The 22065-nt window shown below is 38.7% G+C and overlaps 5 protein-coding genes across 9 annotated transcripts in view; 1 reads left to right on the top strand and 4 right to left on the bottom strand.

Annotated features, from left to right (window-relative positions):
* The window catches only part of LOC127440833 (gastrula zinc finger protein XlCGF7.1-like), a 226766-nt gene that overhangs the window by 34580 nt on the left and 170121 nt on the right, over positions 1-22065 (top strand). The gene's annotated exons all lie outside the window — the stretch shown is intronic.
* The window catches only part of LOC127440906 (uncharacterized), a 126683-nt gene that overhangs the window by 16840 nt on the left and 87778 nt on the right, over positions 1-22065 (bottom strand). The window lies entirely within an intron of this gene.
* Positions 1-22065, bottom strand: part of LOC127440795 (gastrula zinc finger protein XlCGF57.1-like) — a 139488-nt gene that overhangs the window by 76356 nt on the left and 41067 nt on the right. The gene's annotated exons all lie outside the window — the stretch shown is intronic.
* Positions 1-22065, bottom strand: part of LOC127440861 (gastrula zinc finger protein XlCGF8.2DB-like) — a 142072-nt gene that overhangs the window by 102009 nt on the left and 17998 nt on the right. The gene's annotated exons all lie outside the window — the stretch shown is intronic.
* Positions 1771-19717, bottom strand: LOC127440853 (gastrula zinc finger protein XlCGF8.2DB-like). 4 transcript variants are annotated; one of them, XM_051697860.1, is made up of 4 exons: positions 15625-19717; positions 14821-15527; positions 6655-6836; positions 1771-4955 (listed from the first exon to the last, which is right to left on the bottom strand). In XM_051697860.1, exons 3-4 carry the CDS (start codon positions 6749-6751, stop codon positions 4033-4035), a joined length of 1020 nt encoding a protein of 339 aa, XP_051553820.1. In that variant the 5' UTR covers positions 6752-6836; positions 14821-15527; positions 15625-19717; the 3' UTR covers positions 1771-4032. The 4 variants fall into 4 exon arrangements, with proteins under 4 accessions (XP_051553820.1, XP_051553817.1, XP_051553819.1 ...); XM_051697857.1 differs by lacking the exons at positions 14821-15527; positions 15625-19717 and adding an exon at positions 7062-7169; XM_051697859.1 differs by lacking the exons at positions 14821-15527; positions 15625-19717 and adding an exon at positions 7138-7167.

Genomic DNA, 22065 nt, shown 5'->3' with positions numbered 1-22065 from the left:
CTGGACATGTTTTAAAACTATATGCATGCTGTTACCACATACCTGCATACAAATACTGAAGTAAAAGAACAATAATGCCTGTGTAGGTAACAAGTAATAACATAGAAATTAAGCATTATTTGTTGGACTACACTGAATCTTTATCGGTAATAGACAACTACTGAGTTACAACACAAAGTTATTTTTAAATGTAATACCTATAAACTACTATTTCAATCGATTAGCAATGTGACCAGTAACACAACCATCTCTACAATTCTTGAAGGTATAGTTTCAGTAACGACTGCTCCTGTAGCATTTTCATTATAGCATGGGTTAAATGGTAATGACAATTTCCCACAATTACTAGAATTTATACACATGATGCATTGGGTAGAAACTTCTTTCTAACGCTAATTGGTGTGACCATAAATAAACGTTAGTAATGATGTAGTTATTCATCTTACAATATGCCACAGGCTGGTCAGCAACTGCCCATAGCATACCTCAGATCACCAACAAACTTTGTTTTCCGGTACAGATGCTAGTGTGTCAGAGGTCATGCTGTATCCCAAAAGATAGGAAGCTAGCAACATGTCATTCAAACAAGACAGTACCAAAGTACATGTACTACTGTTCAACTACAACTAAAGTTTAATTCTGGCTAAACATATTTGTGGGAAACTTTAAACAGGATGTGCAGTACAGTAAGCTGTCAAGGCATGATGTAGTAAATATCTGTGTATATTATACTTAACTGTTGCCCAGCTATGAATTAAAAACTATATTGTATAGCCAGTACTGTGTATGAAAGACCCATACAGTAACGAGTGAAACATTTCTATTACATAGGTGTTAGTTTTTGAAGAGTGAATATGTTTTGTGAAAGTGGGGTGTTATGACAGCTGAAAATACACTATATACTGTAGGTTTGTGTTGACAGTGGTAGACCGTTAAACAGAGTGACACTCCTGTGCTGTGATAGCCTGCCTGTATTCCACTATAGTAGCAAAACACAAGCTGCCCTTGCTCCCTGCACATTAAATTCAAAATGTGATGTAAATATCAGTTAAAGACAATGACATGATCATACGGCAATATATTTAACTCCCTACTACATACCTACAGGTTTAGGTCAAGCGTTGCCCTGCTGACTACTTGATGCAGTTAACCTCATGTTACAAATAATATCATAACAAATGTTCTATAATCAGCCTTTATTAAGTTAATCAAAAGCACATATTTCTTTATCTGCCACAACTTATAAAAGTGTGTATGATTATATGTAGAAGTTAATATTATAATGTCATTAATGTACTATGAACAAACGTAGTAAAGTCCGTCTGTACATTAATATGTTTGTTATAATAAAAGTATTCAAAGTTAAATTGTCACAATTTCCACCCACCAGATTCAGGGCAGTAACTGCGAACGATGGTACCACTCCTTCAGTGTCAACATGACGAAACAAGACATCATCAAATTTAAGAGAATAAAGTGGTTGTGTGTGATCTGTGGGTAAAAACTTAAGCACATTTAAAGACTGTATAGGCACATAGAAATAATTAAAAAAAAAGTGTTCTTTTTTGTACAAAATTCTATACTTTTTTGCAATTAATGTGAAATGCAGGCAATGCACAATCTGTCATTTATGGTTTAGCCATGCAAGACAATCACACAATCTGAAATATATGAAGATAATTAACCCTTGTGTGGTCTTCAAATTTTGATTATTCACCCAATGTTTGATGGATACACAACATTATTGTTTTTGTTTTTTTTCTGATTAATTTTTTATTGGTTCACATATTGAACACAGAAAAACAAAACATATATACACAGAATCAACAGCTAACCCCCACTATTACCACTCCGCCTCACAATCCCCAACCCCACCCTGGCCCCCAACATCATCCCAGTGGCCATACATGATTACAGACACAAAAACAAAAATAAATAAATAATAATAATCACACATCCAGAAACGCCAGATATCCACCCCATTTCCCCAGTCTTCTTTTCAAAGGCCGCCACCCTCCCCGTCTCAGAGCACCACTCCTGAAATGAGGGTGCTCCAGCCGACCTCCATCCCCTTAAAACTATCTGTCTGGCAATCATAACACTGGTTAGGGACAGAAAAATGTGGAAACGCATATTTATGCATATAAATGATCCTAACTTTGTATAACTGTTATCTACTAGATTTGATCTAGTACATATTGCATTAAAAATAGTGAAATTAAATTGGGGTTCACCTTATTATTTCTTTGCTACAAGTTGATAGAAATCAATAAATTGAATTTGATCTCAGATTATTTTACTCTGGATAGGGGCACCTGGCAGGGTTGTCCTCTTTCCCCATTATTGTTCTGTCTTGCTCTGGAACCATTACCAGCAGCAATAAGAAAGGAGGATGATTTTCCAGGGGTGGTGGTGGGAGGTATGGCACATAAGCTTCTGCTTTATGCAGGTAATATTTTATTATTCGTCTCTGACCCTTCTAGATCTATGCCTTGCCTCCACAGAATTATTAATTCCTTTTCTAAGTTCTCAGGATACAGAGTTAATTGGTCAAAATCCAAAGCTTTGTCACTGACAGATTACTGCCCAATAACAGCTTTTCAGCCGGGCGCCTTTCAGTGGGCCAAACAGGGCATTAAGTATTTGGGTATTTTATTCCCAGCAAATGTGTGTGATTTAATAAGAGTTAATTTTGACCCTTTAATAAAAAGGTTTGAGTGATGTGTGCAGGAGGGCTTCATTACATTTATCGTTGATTGGGAAGGTTAATGTTAATAAAATGAATTGTATTCCAAAATTCAACTACCTGCTACAATCTCTCCCTGTAGATGTCCCCCTCTCTTATTTCAAGCAATTTGAGAGCATAGTGAAGTCTTTCATTTGGAATGGGAAACGTCCCAGATTACTTTTCAGTAAGATGCATAGGCTGACTGACAAAGGTGGGCAAGGCCTACCCAAGATTTTATTATTATGCGTTCGGTCTCAGACATTTGGCTCATTGGTCGCTTCCACCTGAGAGAGCCCCTCCCTGGTTTTGTATTGAACAGGAAGTTCTTGCCCCTATTTCGCCATTACAAAGCCTTTCTATCAAACTAACAGGAGAAGTTAAATTACACCATATCTCGCATTTGCACTCAGTATGGACAAAAGTGTCCAGAGTGTTTAATTCGGACATTTATTTAAATGTTGCCATGAGCATATGGCTGAACCCCAAATTATGCATCAACAAGTCCCCTTTTTGCTGGTCAGAGTGAATTGTGAGGGGGGGTTACTACACTCGGAGACCTATATGAGAGCGGAGTGTTGAGATTTTGGTTCAACATTTTGGGATTCCCAGATCTCAGTTCTTTAGGTATTTACAGTTGCACCACCTGCTCTGTACTATTTTTGGGAATAGCATACACCCCCTTAAAGCAGCAGACACTCTGGAACGGGTGATTACTGCTTTTGGAAAAGGTCATGAGGCATCAGTGTATTACTCCCTGCTAATTCAGAGTCTGGGGGACAGAGCTTTAACTTCTGTCAATAGATTATGGGAGAAAAATGTAAACTTGGTATTGGAGGAGGGAGAGTGGGCTAGGATTCTAAAAACGTCAAGTCTGCATCTAGAGATGCAAGGGTCCGCCTTATGCAATTCAAGATTCAACATTGATTCTATTGGACCCCCTCTAGATTGTATAGGCTTGGTCTTAAAGACACACCCACCTGCTGGCGATGCCAATCAGAGGATGGAGACATAACCCATGTCTTTTCGGGGTGTGTTAAGATTCAGGAGTTTTGGTTGAAGGTTCAGAGTTTTGTGTGTGATGTATTGGGCACTCGGGTTTCACTTTGCCCCAGACTCTGTATTTTGGGCAAAGGGGTGGTCATTGATGTAGAGAATAGACACATAAAGAGTTGGGTCCTAACCTTTCTGGGGTGGGGGTTTTGACTTCCAAATTACAGCCACCAGACCTAGTTCACTGACTGAAGTTGAACTAACTAGTGAAGACTGAAGTGTTACAAAGCATTGACCCTGAAATTAAATTCTCACTATGACAGTTTTGGACAACACTTTTTAAAATGAATCTTCAGACTACGTGATTGGCTGAAACTCTTCCCACATGAAGTGCATTTGAAGGGCTTTTCTCCAGTATGCACTCTCACGTGTGTTTTCATGTTTGATGATGTAATAAAACTCTTTCCACAAAAAGAGCACACGTGAGGCTTCTCATTTGTATGAGTTCTCAGGTGTACCTTTAGATGAGATACCAGCAGAAATTTCATGCCACACTGTTCACAGTTAAATGGCTTTAATCCAGAATGATTTTGCAGATGACGTTTGAGATTCCCTGCTTGTGTGAAACTCTTTCCACACTGAAGACATGTGAAAGGCTTCTTTCCAGTGTGAATTCTCATGTGACGCAGAAGATCTGCTTTTTGTACAAAACTCTTTCCACACTGAAGACATGTGAAAGGCTTTTCTCCAGTGTGAATTCTCATGTGACGCTGAAGATCTGCTTTTTGTACAAAACTCTTTCCACATTGAGAACATGCAAAAGGCTTCTCTCCGGAGTGGATTTTCATGTGAATATAATGCTGTCTCTTATGTATGAAACTCTTTCCACACTGAAGGCATGTGAAAGGCTTCTCTCCAGAGTGAATCCGCAGGTGACTCTGAAGGCTTGATGTTGCTGAGAAACTCTTTCCACAGTGAGAGCAGGTAAAAGGCTTTTCTCCAGTGTGAATTCTTAAGTGAGTTTTAAAGTTTCCTTTTTGTGTGAAACTCTTTCCACAGTGAGAGCAGGTGAAAGATTTTTTGGCTCTTGTTCCTGGGATTCTTTTCTGTGAGAAATTATTTTCAGTCTTTGAGCCACTAATATCTTCTTCACAAGCCACATTATCGCATGTATGATACTGATGTTTCTCCTCCACGTCATTCAGTTCTTGACTTTCCTCTTTCACTTGTATCAAGTCTAAAATGAACATAGTAAATTGAGACAAATGTGAAAAAGACATACAGTTGAAACCTTTTTAGAGTATCTACTTTATGCAATCTTTTATCTGCTGAAAGTTAATTCTCTCATGTAGATTCTGGTATTATTTGTTTCTTTAGCTGTAATTTTACAGATTCTGTGATTTTCTAACTACAACATTCGGATGTAGTGAACTGTCTGAAGCTAGTGCATTTTCAGACCTGTTGCTCATTTTATTTGTTCCAAAATGGGTTTAAATTGTTACAATGTTGCATTTTCTTCTTGCAAAGTTAAATGTGAACAAGCTGTCACAATGTTTGTGTGCTGCTCTGGGATTTAGCTCATCCATCAACATACCGGTTAAAATGAAATACCTGTATACATTTGTCAAACTATAACAATTTTAGAGTATAGTTTATGTGTTTCAGTTTATGTTATGCAAAAATACATGGAATTATACAGAATGCATGTTCCAGCCAAAAGTAGCACTGCAAATAAACATTATCAGTCACTCGGATGGATTGAAGTTGTAAAATTTCCAGTGGTTATTTTTATCTGTCATTAGTTAAAAAGTGCCGGTCACAAAGCTCTCTCTCACACACACACACACACAGCAAAAAGAGTCAAGCCACTTAATGGTTTTTATCAGTCAACAAGTTGCAAACACCGTCCTAGCGGTGTCTGTTTTGTCACTATCCAAAAGAGGGAAGCGATCATACTAAAATTACCTCAGGAATTATAAACAACTCTTATTTTAAACGTGCCATTATATCTAATGTAGTCGCCAAAAGGCTATATACACTACCGTTCAAAAGTTTAGGGTCACTTACTCATTCTTAAATTTTTTTTCACATTTTAGAATAATAGTAAAGTCATCACAACTATGGAATAATAGAAATGGAACTATGGGAATTATGTTGTGACTAAAAAAATCCCAAATAAATCAAAACTATGTTATATTTTAGCATTTTCAAAGTGGCCACACTTTGCAGACATGTAATCTTGGCATTTTCTCGACCAACTTCTTGAGGTATCACCCTGGGATGCTTTTTAAACAGTACTGAAGGAGTTCCCATCTATGTTGGGCACTTACTGGCTGCTTTTCTTTATTATTCGGTCCAAGTCATCCATTTCAAAAACATTTTTTTTATTTTTTATAAAATTGTAGTTTTGTAATGAAATAAATTAATATGGTGGCACAATTATATTTTTGTCTACAAAACTAATTTCAAACATTTAAGCATATGCCTTCAGATCAAAAGGTTTTTAAGATCATGTGAAACATTTCAGGCAAGTGACCCCAAACTTTTGAATGGTAGTGTACATGTTTTGATTATCTGTTATAGTGACATGCTGACTTACACATGTCTTCTCCAAAGATCCATCAGGTATGTTTGTGGTTTATATAGGAATATTTTTTGGTTCATTGGTCTGTTGGGTTGGATTGCATTCTCACCACATGTGAACCGCTCCAGAATTTGTTTGCAACCGGTCCGAGACCACCTCATCCAGTTGGTCTCAGACTGATTGTTTTGGTGCAGTTTCAAGTGTGATAGCCGTGTTCATATGTGCATTAATGAACCGAACTAAAGGAGAAAATGCACCAGGTTCTGAAACAAATCCTCTAAACAAGCCAGGTGTGAAAACGCCCTTAATGTCCCTCAACAGTCTTTATGAAGAATCAAGAATGAACACCAACCTTTTTGTTCCTCAGTATCTTCATGTTTAATTCTGCATGATTCTGTAATACTGATGTCTTCAAGCTCCTCTTTAAACTCTTCTTTAACACACTGCATTTTATGTCAGTAATCTTCAGTTGTTACACTTGCAGTTGTTCCTCTTTATATACCACCTTTTTTCTTTCTTCACATGTAGGATGATCTGTCAAAAAATGTAATATATATATATATATATATATATATATATATATATATATATATATATATAAACCATACAAGTCAGTTTAACAGATATCAAAACTGTTTCAAACAATCCTGCATCAAACAAACATTTCCATTATACAGCACAGTTACTCACAAGAGAAACAGAGATTAAACAATACAGAAAAATGTAACCATATGAGTATTAACAATTTTAAACCATTACCTTACATAGATATCGAACAAAATAACTTTCCTCAATCAGGACTTTAGATGATTTGACAAAATCAACATGAACATACAACAATACTTGCTTGTGCATCTTCTTCTGTCTCACATATCTACACAACTATGTGAAATACTCACTGGTTATCGCCCTCTGGAGACAAGGATGAGTTTTACATCTTTGAGAGAAAAAACATTAACAGGCTTGAGACAGTTACTCAAAGCTTTTCTGCACAGGGCATGTTATCTTTAGAGAACAAATAAACATGATTCAGACACATGGATGATTACAGGTTGGTGCTTAGTATACAGTCAAAGATTTCGAAAGAACATACTGCCATAGATCACAAAAATCATTATAAAATACACACAGCCACACTTCTGCTGGTATAAATATCACTGGTAGACCTAACCAGTATTCTCTCTTCATACCTTAGAGACTCACCATAATGCTAAAATCTTCTTTGAAACAACAATAGTAAAGGTTTGATGTTAGATAACTTACTTTTATGAATGTTAAACTTTCCCCAAGAAAAACCTATTCAATAAAAACTGAATAGGAGTAATTCCATATCTCTAAAAAAACAAAGTTTTGAACAAGACTAAAATGTGATACTATATACACACGAAAAGCAAGTGATTTGCTATTTTAATTGTAATTAATTAATTAATTAATATAATTGACACTGCCTCATCCACCATTTCTTCAGTTCGGAAACTCCAGTGGTTGAGAGGATCAGCAGCAGGGACTGTTGGGAAGGAGTCTGCTGTGGAGCTTGCACTGATGCGGGCTCAGCCAAAGGGCACATTGAGCGTGCAAATGGAGCACTCGTGAGCTCCCCTCTGAACGCTAAAATGTCAGATGGGACACCCTGCGTCCACAAGTCCACATCAAGTGTACCATTTGGGACAGGGCTTATATACACATTTGAGAAGCCTCTTCTTCCTCTGAACTTTGTCCTTGGAAGTTTTTTTACATTGATATCACCAACGACATGAATTCAAGGAACAAACATTACTTGTAAATTATTAATTATTATTTTGTCTTGCTTTTTTGCACACCTTGCACTAATGATTCACCTGAGACAACAAAATGAATAAAAAAATAAAAACAGTATCTGTAAATGTCATAGAAGTGGTGTACCTGATGAAGGGGACAAGTTTTTTTTTTAGGCAATCGACAAATTCAAATATATTTTCTAAAAAATAAACAACAACAACAACAACAAAACATATAGAGTGAAACCATTTAATATTATATAATAAAAGGTTATGTTATAGAAAGATGCCTTTTAAATTGGGTTTTTTGATCATTTGAAAACTTTTTCATGACTGAAAAGTTAAGGTACATATTTTGATAATGACCCGCCTCATCTGAGTGTGTAGGTGTCTGGAGTTAGTTATGTTGATATCATTAACTATTCTGGGATTGTCATGATAGCCAACAACTGCAGGTTGAGCCTGAAATTAATTTGACTCCAAATAACACTTCATGGTTGTTTATCTCTGTCTGGATCACTTGTTTTGATAATTTTTACATTGCGTCTTGAGACTAGAAACAGAAAACAGGCAATTAGAATCATCATGGCGCCGCCCAGTGGTTGCTCTAAACTGTAGATGAGACAAATCAGTCCTCCAGCTAAAAAGAACAAAGATATTAAATCACTTGTGTAAATTAAAATCAGACATCTGCTTTCTACAGCAAACCCACTTTATAGAGGCAGAGTCCTGGAAATTTGCAGCTAGATGGATTGGCCAGACTTTTCACTCCACCTTTAACTCCAAAAAAATAAAAATAAAACAGGCGAGAAAGGTGCCAGAAGAGGGGTTGGACAATCAAGGTCACTAGCCGACAACTATAAGGGTAATGGGTTAATTCAGACCCTGAGTGGTACTCTCAGGGCCGTAGCAACTAATTCTGGGCCCCGTGACTATATATTGCCCTGGGCCTCTTACCCATTAAAATAATACAGTTTTGAATTTGTCATGGGCCCCACTGGACCTTTGGGCCCCTAGAATTGTTATTGCCTTTCACCCCACTAGCTATGGCCCTGGGTACTCTTGTTGGGTGTGTTGCGGGTGAGGGTCCACACACCTCATGGACAGATTTTACTTGTCCCTTCATCCTGGCAACAATTCCCTCCCTGGATGATTTCGGGGCAGTTCTATTGCAAATCCAGGAGGGGGAAACTAAAGCCAGACCAGTTGCTTTCGCCAGTAAGTCCCTTTCTAAGTCGTAGTGGAACTATCCAACTCACTGGTTGGAGTTCCTTGCCCTGAAATGGTCAATATGTTATACATTTAGCCATTGGCTCAAGAGACATGAATCCTCTGTCTGGACAGACAACAGTCCACTGGGCTATGTATTAAAAAAAAAAAACATGCTTGATTGCTGCAAACAACACTGGGTGGCTAAACTGGCTATTTACAACTTTGACATAAAGTATGTGCCTGGTCCCTAGAACACTGTTATTGAGTACTGGTGACAGGACAGCACAGAGCAGATCACACACTGATTAAACTGGGCTTCCCTCGATATCATGGCACAGTCAACAAAACTTATGCAACCCATTTGAATTCTACTTGAGAACTTACTATTTTAAAGTGCTATGGAGCAATTCAACCATTTAAAATGCCTAGACATCTCTGACATTCTGAACACAAGAATGCTGTTTTGGCGGCAGCCAAAAGTTTGGAATAATGTACAAATTTTGCTCTTATGGAAGAAATTGGTAATTTTATTCACCAAAGTGGCATTCAACTGATCACAGTGTATAGTCAGGACATTAATTATGTGAAAAATTACTATTACAATTTGAATTTTTTTTTCAGAACTTCTTAAATTACTTCAACAAAGAGATCTCATCAAAAAATCCTCCACGTGCAGCAATGCAGATCCTTGGCATTCTAGCTGTCGGTTTGTCCAGATACTCAGGTGACATTTCACCTCACGCTTCCTGTAGCACTCGCCATAGATGTGGCTGTGTTGTCGGGCACTTCTCACGCACCTTACAGTCTAGCTGATCCCACAAAAGCTCAATGGGGTTAAGATCCATAATACTCTTTTCCAATTATCTGTTGTCCAATGTCTGTGTTTCTTTGCCCACTCTAACCTTTTCTCTTTTTTTTTGTTTTTGTTTCAAAAGTGGTTTTTTTTTTTTTTTTTTTTTTTTGCAATTCTTCCTATAAGGCCTGCACCCCTGAGTCTTCTCTTTACTGTTGTACATGAAACTGGTGTTGAGCGGGTAGAATTCAATGAAGCTGTCAGCTGAGGACATGTGAGGTGTCTATTTCTCAAACTAGAGACTCTGATGTACTTATCTTCTTGTTTAGTTGTACATCTGGTCTTCCACATCTCTTTCTGTCCTTGTTAGAGCCAGTTGTCTTTGAAGACTGTAGTGTACACCTTTGTATGAAATCTTCAGTTTTTTGGCAATTTCAAGCATTGCATAGTAGGGGTGTGATGATACACTTAGGTCACGGGACGAGACGAGACGATACTGGGTTCATGAGAACAAGACGAGACGATATTTTAACACTATATCCACTACCGGTCAAAAGTTTTGAAACACTTTTTCTTTATTATAATTTTTTTTCTTCACATTTTAGAATAATAGTAAAGTCATCAAAACTATGGAATAACATAAATGGAACAATGAGAATTATGTTGTGACTAAACAAAATTCAAAATAAATCAAAACTGTGTTATATTTTAGCATCTTCAAAGTAGTCAAACTTTGCCTAGAATTTGCAGACATGTACTCTTGATATTTTCTCAACCAACTTCTTGAGGTATCACCCTGAGATACTTTTTAAACAGTATTGAAGGAGTTCCCATCTATGTTGGGCACTTTTGGCTGCTTTTCTTAATTATTCGGTCCAAGTTATCCATTTCAAAAACCTTTTTTTAAATAAATTTTAGTTTTGTAATGAAATAAATTAATATGGTGGCACAATTATATTTTTGTCTACAAAACTAATTTCAAACATTTAAGAATACGCCTTCAGATCAAAAGATTTTTAAGATCATGAGAAAAATTTCAGGCAAGTGTTTCAAAACTTTTGACCAGTAGTGTATATGACTGGAAAAATAGTCATTTATTCGACTGAAAGTCACAAAATGCAAAACAATGCAGGTGCATTTTGAAATGTTTTAACTAGTCATCTTGTAATGAATGTCACTTCAGTTCTACTTTCTGAGTATGAATTATCATATGCAGTAAAAGACAGAACAATATGCAAGCATTGTAAAAGTTTTTGCCACAAACTCAACTGACTGGCTTCTCTCCTGTATGATTTCACATGAGTCTCTTCAGACCTGGTTGATTTTAGTTGAGAGCTGCAGTGGTTCTGTAGGTGTCTTTGCATAGTGCTTGTGTTAGCCACAGTGTACGGCACTATTTTCTTACAGTGCTTACATACTGGCTGTGTCTCCTTTGGAAGGCTGTGTCCTCCGGAGGTTGCATTTGTCAGCCACATACATCATCGAGGCTGTTTCGTTTAATTTTATTTATATTTTTAGCTATTTTTATTTTTTAATGGGAATGCAAAGGTTAACAACTGTATAAATGTAAGTAAATATACATAAAAGGCATTGACAATAGATATAAAAAAAAAAAAAAAATGTAAACAAATGAAACGAGACAGCTTCGATGACGTATGCGGCCGACAAATGCGACCTCCGGAGGACGCAGCCTTTGTTCATGTCTTGTCTGTCACCATTTATTGTTTCCACCGGGTACCTAAAATGCTGCCACACAAACGATTTAAAAGTGGCGGGGGCATCTTCTATGCTAATTTCACCCTCACACTCCGTCATGCTGATATCGTGAGACAGCTTTTCACCTCAATGAGAAATATCGTAACATTTTAGTATTGCGAGATCTTGTCACACCCCTATTGCATAGCCTTCATTCCTCAAAACAACGATTGACTGACGAGTTTCTAGAGAAAGCTGTTTCTTTTTTGCCATTTTTGACCTAATATTGACCTTAAGACATGCCATCTATTGCATACTGTGGCAACTCAAAACAAAGATAATTTTAAGCTTAATTTAATGAACCAAATAGGTTTCAGCAGTGTTTGATATAATGGCAAGTGATTTTCAAGTACCAAATTAGCAATTTAGCATGATTACTCAAGGATGTTGGAATGATGGCTGCTGGAAATTGGGCCTGTCTAGATTTGATAAAAAATGACTTTTTTCAAATAGTAATGGTGCTGTGTTTTACATCAATAATGTCCTGACTATATTTTGTGATCAGCTGAATGCCACTTTGGTGAATTAAAGTACCAGTTTCCTTCCGAAACAGCTAAATCTGCATATTATTCCAAACTTTTGGCCGCCAGTGTATATATATTCACCGTTCAGCCACAACATTTAAACCACCCGCCTAATATTGTTTAAGTCCCCCTCGTGTCGCATTCTGAGATGCTATTCTTCTCACTACAATTGTACAGAGCAGTTATCTGAGTTACCATAGACTTTGTCAGTTCAAACCAGTCTGGCCATTCTCAGTTGACCTCTCTCATCAAGGCATTTCTATCCACAAAACTGCTGCTCACTGTATGTTTTTTGTTTTTGGCACCATTTGGAGTAAATTCTAGAGAATGTTGTGTGTGAAAATCCCAGGAGATCATCAGTTACAGAAATACTCAAACCAGCCCATCTGGCACCAACAATCATGCCACAGTCCAAATCACTGAGATCACATTTTTTTCTCCTTCTGATGGTTGATGTAAACATTAACTGAAGCTCCTGACCCGTATCTGCGTGATTTTATACACTACACTGCTGCCACACGATTGACTGATTAGATAATCGCATGGATGAGAACTGCTGATCTCCTGGGATTTTCACACACAACAGTCAGGTGGTTTTAATGTTGTGGCTGATCGTTGTATGTATATATATATATATATATATATATATATATATATATATATATATATATATATTGATAACTCTGTGCAAAATATATAAAAAATCCTTTTAGACCCCGGTCAGAATTGTAACTGGTGGGATCTGAACAGAGGGTGAAGGCCCACCCCAACAGGTAGTACTCGGATGGGCTGCAGTGAAGGGACAGAGTGAGAGGAGAGAGGAGGGGAAACACAGGGGGAGGGGAGAGAGAGAGAGTGGGAGGGCTCTTCCACCCTCTGATCCGCCGACATATGGCCTCCACCAGTTGGGCGGCCTCCTCCATCGACGCCGTGTGGTGGCACTGGATCCACTCCACCATTGCTTTCGGTAGACGACGGATAAGCTGCTCCAGCACCATGAGATCGATGACTTCCTCGGCGTCGCGGTCCTCAGCCAGCAGCCACTTCAAGCAGGCGCCTCGGAGCTGTTGGGTGAAGGCAAACAGGCAGCCGTGCCCATCCATCTTCATCGACCGGAAGAGCTGTATCATCGTACACCAGGAGACTTGCCGCCAGTAGTTGTTGCACTGCAAGTTAAGCTTCCCCGGACAACAGTGGGATGAGTCTGGTCGCCCACTGAGCACGTGGCCAGCCCCAGATCTTGGCCATCCTCTCGAAGAGATCCAGGAAGGCCTCGGGATCATCTTCTGCCCCCACCTCCATGAGGGCAACCGGGGGTATGGGAGCTGCTGGGTCTGGGGTCGCGGCCGGGGCTTTCTCCTAGTGTAGTAGGCTCCAGATCACGTGCCGGTCCTCTGCTTGAGCTTGGAGCACCTCCTGGAATTGGCGATCCTGGTGCTGGCATAACTCAAGCAGGGCCTGATGTTGTGGATGGTGCATACTGGCGAGGGACTTGATGACTTCCACCAACTGCGAGGACTCCATGCAGACGTATTTCCTCCAATTCTCCTGGGTTTCGGCACCATTGTAAAGTTCAAGGAAGGGAGGGACAGGAGGACACAGGAAACTTGGGCTTCAACTCAAAGGTATAACTTTTAATAAACAACTCAAAGGGGCTTTTCAGCAGAACACTCTTTAGCTTAAACTCAAGATAGTCTCTTTCAGACTGGTAGCTCTCTCTCCGTCATGGTCCCTTTTTATCGCTCTCCCCAGTGCTTACATCAATCAGAAACAGGTGTTAGACATTATATCGCTCAGGTGTGTGCACCCTTACCGCTGACATTAGCAGCGTTTGTGCGAATTGACTCACTTCTCATGATGTAATGAGTGTTTATTTGAGTTACTGTCACCTTCCTGTCAGCTTGGGCAATTCTCCTCTGACCTATGTCATTAACAAGCCGTTTTCGCCTACAGAACTGCCGCTTACTGGATGTTTTTTGTTTTTCACATTATTCTGTATACACTAGAGACTGTTGCATGTGAAAATCCCAGGAGATCAGCAGTTACAGAAATACTTAAACCAGCCCATCTGGCACCAACAATCATAACATGGTTGAAATGACTAGATCAAATTTTTCCCCATTCTGATGGTTGATGTGAACTTTAACTGAAGCTCCTGACCCATATCTGTATGATTTTATGCAATGCACTGCTGCCACACAGTTGGCTGATTAGATAATCACATCAATAAGTAGATGTACAGGTGTACATAATAAAGTGGCCGGTGAGTGTATATATGTGTATGTGAATAAAAAAAATGTATTATGATAGGCTGAAGGTTAGATCTCTCTTTCTTTTGTAGATTTTTGTATTATTTAACTATTTTTTGTTTCTTCTGTGATTTTCTAACTACAGCTACCAGATCTAGTGAACTTTATAAATCTTTGTTACCTCAAGTTCCTCAACGGCAATTATAAAAAACAAGAATTGACACCAACCTTTTCATTCCTTAGTATCTTCATGTTTCATTCTGCATGGTTCAACTATATTATGTCTTCACTCTCCTCTTTAAAATACTTCATTTTTGCTATGTCAGTAGACTTCAGTTGTTCCTCTTTGTATACCACCTTCTTTTTTCACTTGTAGGATGATGGAAATAATCACAGCATTTATTGGTAAACTGTGGTAGTGTCTTCACTGCAGGGGTGATCTATGATCACTATGTGGAATGGAGGTGCAACGTTTGTTATAAAAATAATTTAACAAATGAGCAAAAGAAGTTCTTTAGACATTTAGTGACAATAATTTGCAACAAAAAACATGAATCCAGAGTTTAAACAAACACAACACAAAACTGACATATTGTAGATTACAAAACAATCAAGTTCCAGAATTTGGCATTCAAAAAATAGTCCAGTCTCAAATGGCTCATTTAAAGATTATACATGAATGCAGGCAGGCTATAAATAGGTTGAAGGAGAAGATGAAATAATAAAAAACAAGGAGCAGGTCTTATATAATCTAATGAAGCAAAGAAATTCAACACAGTCACACTCCACCCATGTAATACGTGGGTGAATTATTTTTCTCTGAATCAAAGGATAGTTAAGCCAAACCTATCTGTTGCACTGTAAAAAAGTGGTAACCTGCAGTTGTTACCTTAAGGAGCCTTAAGGAGGCCAGATCTGTGTTTCATCCCCATTTCCTGTCATTGAAGACACATACTTTACTTTATTAAACATCCACAAAGTATTATAAACATTGAAATAAAATGTCTGAAGGGAGTGAGCTGTTGTTCTCACAATGATCGGAGGCCTGAAGTGAGGAGAGTGTTTTCTCTGGCTCGGGATCTCAGCATCTTGGTCAAATGTAATTATTATCTTAGACATTGCGTGATCAGTACAGTGTCAGTTTATGGTGCTAATTATGATTGTGAGGCGGGTTCAAATTCGGCTTTTCCCAAACCACTTTTCTTCCCATGTCATGACATCAGCAGCGAAGACAGACTCTTCCTTTGATAAACATTAACATATATGGCTTAAAAAATGAAATAACCTTTAAATGCTGAAAGTATGTCTTAGCATTTGTTTTAAATGTTTAATTGACTTTTAAGACATCTATATCAAATATTAATATTTATGTGAATAAATGCGTGTATACTGTATGTAATAATGGCATATCACATGTCAGTTGAGTACATTTTACTTCAAAAAGTTGAGGCAATGTCTTTCTAGCAAGTCAGTCCACTGTCAACCATTTTTGGAACACTCTCGGGAGGCTATTTCCAGTCATGACAGTGCAGCTCCTATTTACTTGAATGGGGAAAATCCTATCTACTTGAACGGGGAAAGACAGAAATCTCAAAAACCGTTGGTCAAGATTACAATCAAAGAACATATTTCAAATCAGCAATACAATTTGATAATATTTTAATCATAAATTGTGCTGCTTTACCTAATTTTACACTAAAACGCAACATTTTCACGGCTTGTATAGCTAGTGTGCATGCGCATTAGTGCGTTGATTGACAGGTGATGTCTGCATCTAAAAGGTGATTGGCTCTTTAACCTGTAAGGCTGGACTACCTTTCTACATCCGTTGACTGTTGGGTGCTCAGAGCTTCTTGGTTGGGTGTTCCAATTTCTCCCATTCATTTAAATAGGAGTGACACGTCTCTGCTAAAAAGTCTCTGGTTGAGGTAACAGTTCTCAGATGACACAATCGAATGCTCGAGGTGGCTGTCTACTTTTGGTGTTTCCCATCCCCCATGCGAACACAGACAAAGGTGATGCAGGGGGCTGTGATGCTTCAAAAGATTGGAGATTTGGCTGTTTAAATTTTCACCCAGATTTTTGGGAAAATACAAGTAAACTACTCTCACGCTATTGTTCTGTATTAATGTAATTAAGTTGAATCATAATCTTTATCATGCAACCATGAACGCTGCCGCCCTATGCTACTTACCGCCTATGGTTTTACCTTTTAAAACACAATTGTGGTGACAAATATAAGAGGAAATATATAAATATTATGCAGTACATAGGACACAGAATCAACACCAGCCACAACGCAAAATGGAATGAAATGCAAACAAAAACCATGCAATGCTGAAATAATGTCTGCATTTGTTTTGAACATTGAAATTAACTTTAACGATATCAAATATTACTATTTACAGTATATGTGGTCAAATGTGTATTTATACAATTAAGGCATATAGTTTGTCTGCTGGATGCATTTGACTTACTACACGTACAAACAAGATAAAGAAGAGAGTTTCGATCCTGCAACCTCTGGCCTGAAAGGCAAAAACACACCCACTGAGCTATCAGTTCACATGTACAGTTGAAGTCAGAAGTTTACATACACTTTAGCCAAATACATTTAAACTCAGTTTTTCACGATTCCTGACATTTAATGGCAGAAAACATTCCCTGTCTTAGGTCAGTTAGGATCACTACTTTATTTTAAGAATGTAAAATGTCAGAATAATAGTAGAGAGCATTATTTATTTCAGCTTTTATTTCTTTCATCACATTCCCAGTGGGTCAGAAGTTTACATACAATTTGTTAGTATTTGATAGCATTGCCTTTATACTGTTTAACTTGGGTCAAATTTTTTGGGTAGCCTTCCACAAGCTTCTCACAATAAGTTGCTGGAATTTTGGCCCATTCCTCCAGACAGAACTGGTGTAACTGAGTCAGGTTTATTGGCTTCCTTGCTCGCACAAGCTTTTTCAGTTCTGCTCAGATTGAGGTCAGGGCTTTGTGATGGCCACTCCAATACCTTGACTTTGTTGTCCTTAAGTCATTTTGCTACAACTTTGGAGGTATGCTTGGGGTAATTGTCCATTTGGAAGACCCATTTGCGACTAAGCTTTAACTTGTCTTGAGATGTTGCTTCAATATATCCACGTAATTTTCCTTCCTCATAATGCCATCTATTTTGTGAAGCACCCCCACAACATGATGCTGCCATCCCCATGCTTCATGGTTGGGATGGTGATCTTTAGCTTGCAAGCCTCAGCCTTTTTCCTCCAAACATACCATCATCATTATGGCCAAAAAGTTCAATTTTTATTTCATCAGACCAGAGGAAATTACTTACCAAAAAGTAAGATCTTTGTCCCCATGTGCACTTGCAAACTGTAGTCTGGCTTTTTTATGGCAGTTTTGGAGCAGTGGCTTCTTCCTTGCTGAGCAGCCTTTCAGGTTATGTCGATATAGGACTTGTTTTACTGTGGATATAGATACTTGCCTAACTGTTTCCTCCAGCATCTTCACAAGGTCCTTAGCTGTTGTTCTGGGATTGATTTGCACTTTTCACACCAAACTACACTCATCTCTAGGAGACAGAATGAATCTCCTTTCTGAGTGGTATGATGGCTGCGTGCTTCCATGGTGTTTATACTTGCGTACTGTTGTTTGTACAGATGGACATGGTACCTTCAGACGTTTTGAAATTGCTCCCAAGGATGAACCAGACTTGTGGAGGTCCACAAATTTTTTTTCTGAGGTCTTGGCTGATATCTTTTTGATGTTCCCATGATGTCAAGCAAAGAGGCACTTTTGCAGGTAGACCTTAAAATACATCCACAGGTACACCTCCAATTCAGTACACCTAATATCAGAAGCTAATTGTCTAAAGGCATGACATCATTTTCTGGAATTTTCCAAGCTGCTTAAAGGCACAGTTAACTTAGTGTATGTAAACTTTTGACCCACTGGAATTGTGATACAGTCAATTAAAAGTGAAACAATCTGTCTGTAAACAATTACTGGAAAAATTACTTGTGTTATGCACAAAGTGGAGACAAAGTAGTAATATTAAATCTGTGGAGTGGTTAAAAAATTTGTTTTAATGACTTCAACCTAATTGTATGTAGACTTCTGACTTCAACTGTATATAGTAAATGTTTTCTGTACTCCACACCATCCTCTTTACCTTTAGAATTAAACTAGAAAGAATTTTAAAATAAGTACACATTTATTCACTATGCTTATGAGCAAGGTTTCAACTGAAACATATAGTCTATCATTTCAGTATAGTTATTAAATAAAATCATGAATGTTCACAATGTATTTTCAAAATAATTATATATTTTTTTAAAAAAGAATGGAGATGCAGTTGACATCCAGGGGCTTAAATAGAATCTGTGTTTTTTTATTTTCAATGGTTATTAATGATGCCCGGAGATCCCGCAGAATAATCTGATACAATGTGGGCTGAAATGCCTTCACATGCCATGGACTCGGGAGCGCCCATGCTCAAAACTGTTCTGGTGGATTGTGAGGACCCACTTTGAAGATCAGCTGTGGATTAAACATTTCCGAATGTCAAAAGCTGTGTTCAAAGAATTGTGTGCCAAGGTCTGTCAATTCGTTGGGCCAGTCACACCAAGCCATCACACACTCATAACAAGTGCAAGAATGGTCAAAACACATAATCGTTTTGCGTTTCCATCACATTAATGAGCATTATTTTCTTCTCCCCTTTTTCTTCCCAATGTGGAACGGCCAATTCCCAGTGTGCTCTAAGTCCTCTTGGTGGCGTAGTAACTCGCCTCAATCCGGGTGGCAGAGGACGAGTCTCAGTTGCCTCCGCAACTGAGACAGTCAACCCGCGCATCTTATCACGTGGCTTGTTGAGCGCATTACCGCGGAGACATAGCGTGTGGAGGCTTAACACCATCCACCACGGCATCCATGCACAACTCACCATGCGCCCCACCGACAGCGAACCACATTATAATGACCACAAGGAGGTTACCACATGTGACTCTACCCTCTCTAGCAACCGGGCCAATTTGGTTGCTTAGGAGACCTGGATGGAGTCACACAGCACGCCCTGGGATTCGAACTCGCGAACACCAGGGGTGGTAGTCAGCATCTTTACTCACTGAGCTACACAGGCCCCACCTTAATGAGCATTTGATCTAATGCAGAACCCTACAAAATCCACCTCCTCCTAGCACATTACAAATTCACAAAATAAAGTGAATTTTGATAATTTAATCGCATATCAAGCATTTCCCATTCAGGATTTCTTCTGCGTAATTTCAAAATGTGCATAAAAATAGTTGGATGGGAACCCAGCAAGTGCCAGCCACATCGCAAAATGTTTTACATGAATCTGCTGGATACATTTTACTTACCACGTGTATCCAAACAAAAAAACAATAAAATAAAATGAGCAAGTCTCAATTCTGCAGTTTGTCACACATATCATTCTATTGTACCGAACACACTTCCACTTGGCTATCAGTCCACATGAGATGAATTCAAGAACTTCAGCTTTTCTCTACTCCACACCATCATCTGAGACTTTAAATCATATATCAAATCATATCATATATAATATAAAAATAATGAGCACATATATACACTGGTGGCCAAACATTTGGAATAATGTACAGATTTTGCTCTCATGGAAAGAAATTGGTACTTCTATTCACCAAAGTGTCATTCAACTGATCACAAATGTATAGTCAGGGCATTAATAACATGAAAATTATTATTATAATTCAAAAAAAAAAAATTTCAGAACTTCTTAAACTACTTCAAAAGTGTGACATTTCACGCTTCCTGTAGCACTTGCCATAAATGTGGCTGTCTTGTCGGCCACTTCTTATGCACCTTACAGTCTAGCTGATCCCACAATAGCTCAATAGGGTTAAGATCTATAACACTCTTTTCCAATTATCTGTTGTCCAATGTCTGTGTTTCTTTGCCAGGATTACAGACGGGGACAAAGCTACCAGACAGACGACTCAAGTTAAATGTGGAGTGGTGTGAGTACGGAGCCTAATGATCCGCTATAGTTCTCTAAGACCGTCCTGAACTGGATCCAGCATCAGGAGCTAAGGTGATCTGATCTGCCTGTATTCCCATTTTGATCTCTCCCTGTGCGCTCCTGCAGCAGTGCCTCACACACACACTCAAGGTACATGCAAGTATCCCCATGACCCAGCGCACACTCATTCCCATACCCCAGAGTGCCTGATCTCGCTCTCACACTCACATACACCCTACACAGACACATACACCCTGTTGGCTATTCTATGTTTAACTAATTAATTTGAATTTGATTTATTTTATTGAACTACTGATTCACTTTTTGTTTCAAATAAATGCACTAAAGAGTTCACATACACTTGTGTTTCCTGGTTTATGGACAATATACTGTATTTCTTTCTAAAAAGTTAAATTATCGCTGTGACTGGTGGCTTGAAAAGAGCTATCCTGGGTAAAAGTTTTTTCGACAGGCCTAATCCTGTCTGGCACCCGAATATATAATTTTAACATTTTAACATTTACACCATGTTCACTGGGCCAAAGAGGAAAAGGACCATCCAAGCTGTTATCAGCATCAGGTCCAAAAGTCAGTGTCTGTATGGGCTAAGGGTGTGTCAGTGCCAATGGCATGGGTAACTTGCACATCTGTGAGGGCACCTGTGGCATGGGGGACGTGGTCATGTGTTGGTCTGCGGGAGAGAAAGAGCGGTAAGGCTTAATTATCTCTAACACCTGTCTCTCATTATAGTGGTGGTGGAGGGAGACTTAAAAAGACATGCCAGATCATCAGAGAGAGTGACCAGAAAGCACGACAGCCCCGAACCGAGAGTGGTTATTAGTTAAGAGTGCTTTCATTTATTTAAAAATGATTTCTTTGTTATCAACAGTTACTGTCGATTGTGTGTTTAAGAAAGAGAATAAAAGGACCGACCTTGAACCTGCTTTGTTGTCTCCTGACTCCTCCATTGCCTGAACTAAGAGATCTGCTACAGCACCATTAATGCAGACAGATATGTACATTACATTTGCATTTATGCATTTGGCAGACACTTTTATCCAAAGCGACTTACAGTGCACTTATCACAGGGACAATCCCCCTGGAGCAACCTGGAGTTAAGTGCCTTGCTCAAGGACACAATGGTGGTGGCTGTGGGGATCGAACCAGCAATTACCTTCTGATTACCAGTTCAGTGCTTTAGCCCACTACGCCACCAGCACTCCGATGGTGTACAAATATGTACAAATTTTGGAACAACATATACTACCATCCAGCACGTCTTTTCCAGGGACGTCCCTGCATTTTCCAGCAGGACAACACCAAGCCACATACTGCCAGGATTACAAGTGCATGGCTGTGTAAGCAGAGAGTGTGGGTGCTAGATTTGCCTGCCTGCGGTCCTGATCTGTCTCCAATTGAGAATGTGACACATTATGAAGCACACTATATG

The sequence above is a fragment of the Myxocyprinus asiaticus genome, chromosome 5 (assembly GCF_019703515.2).
Source record: "Myxocyprinus asiaticus isolate MX2 ecotype Aquarium Trade chromosome 5, UBuf_Myxa_2, whole genome shotgun sequence".
In the NCBI taxonomy this organism is placed as follows: domain Eukaryota; kingdom Metazoa; phylum Chordata; class Actinopteri; order Cypriniformes; family Catostomidae; genus Myxocyprinus; species Myxocyprinus asiaticus.
This window is presented reverse-complemented; position numbering and strand designations above follow the sequence as displayed.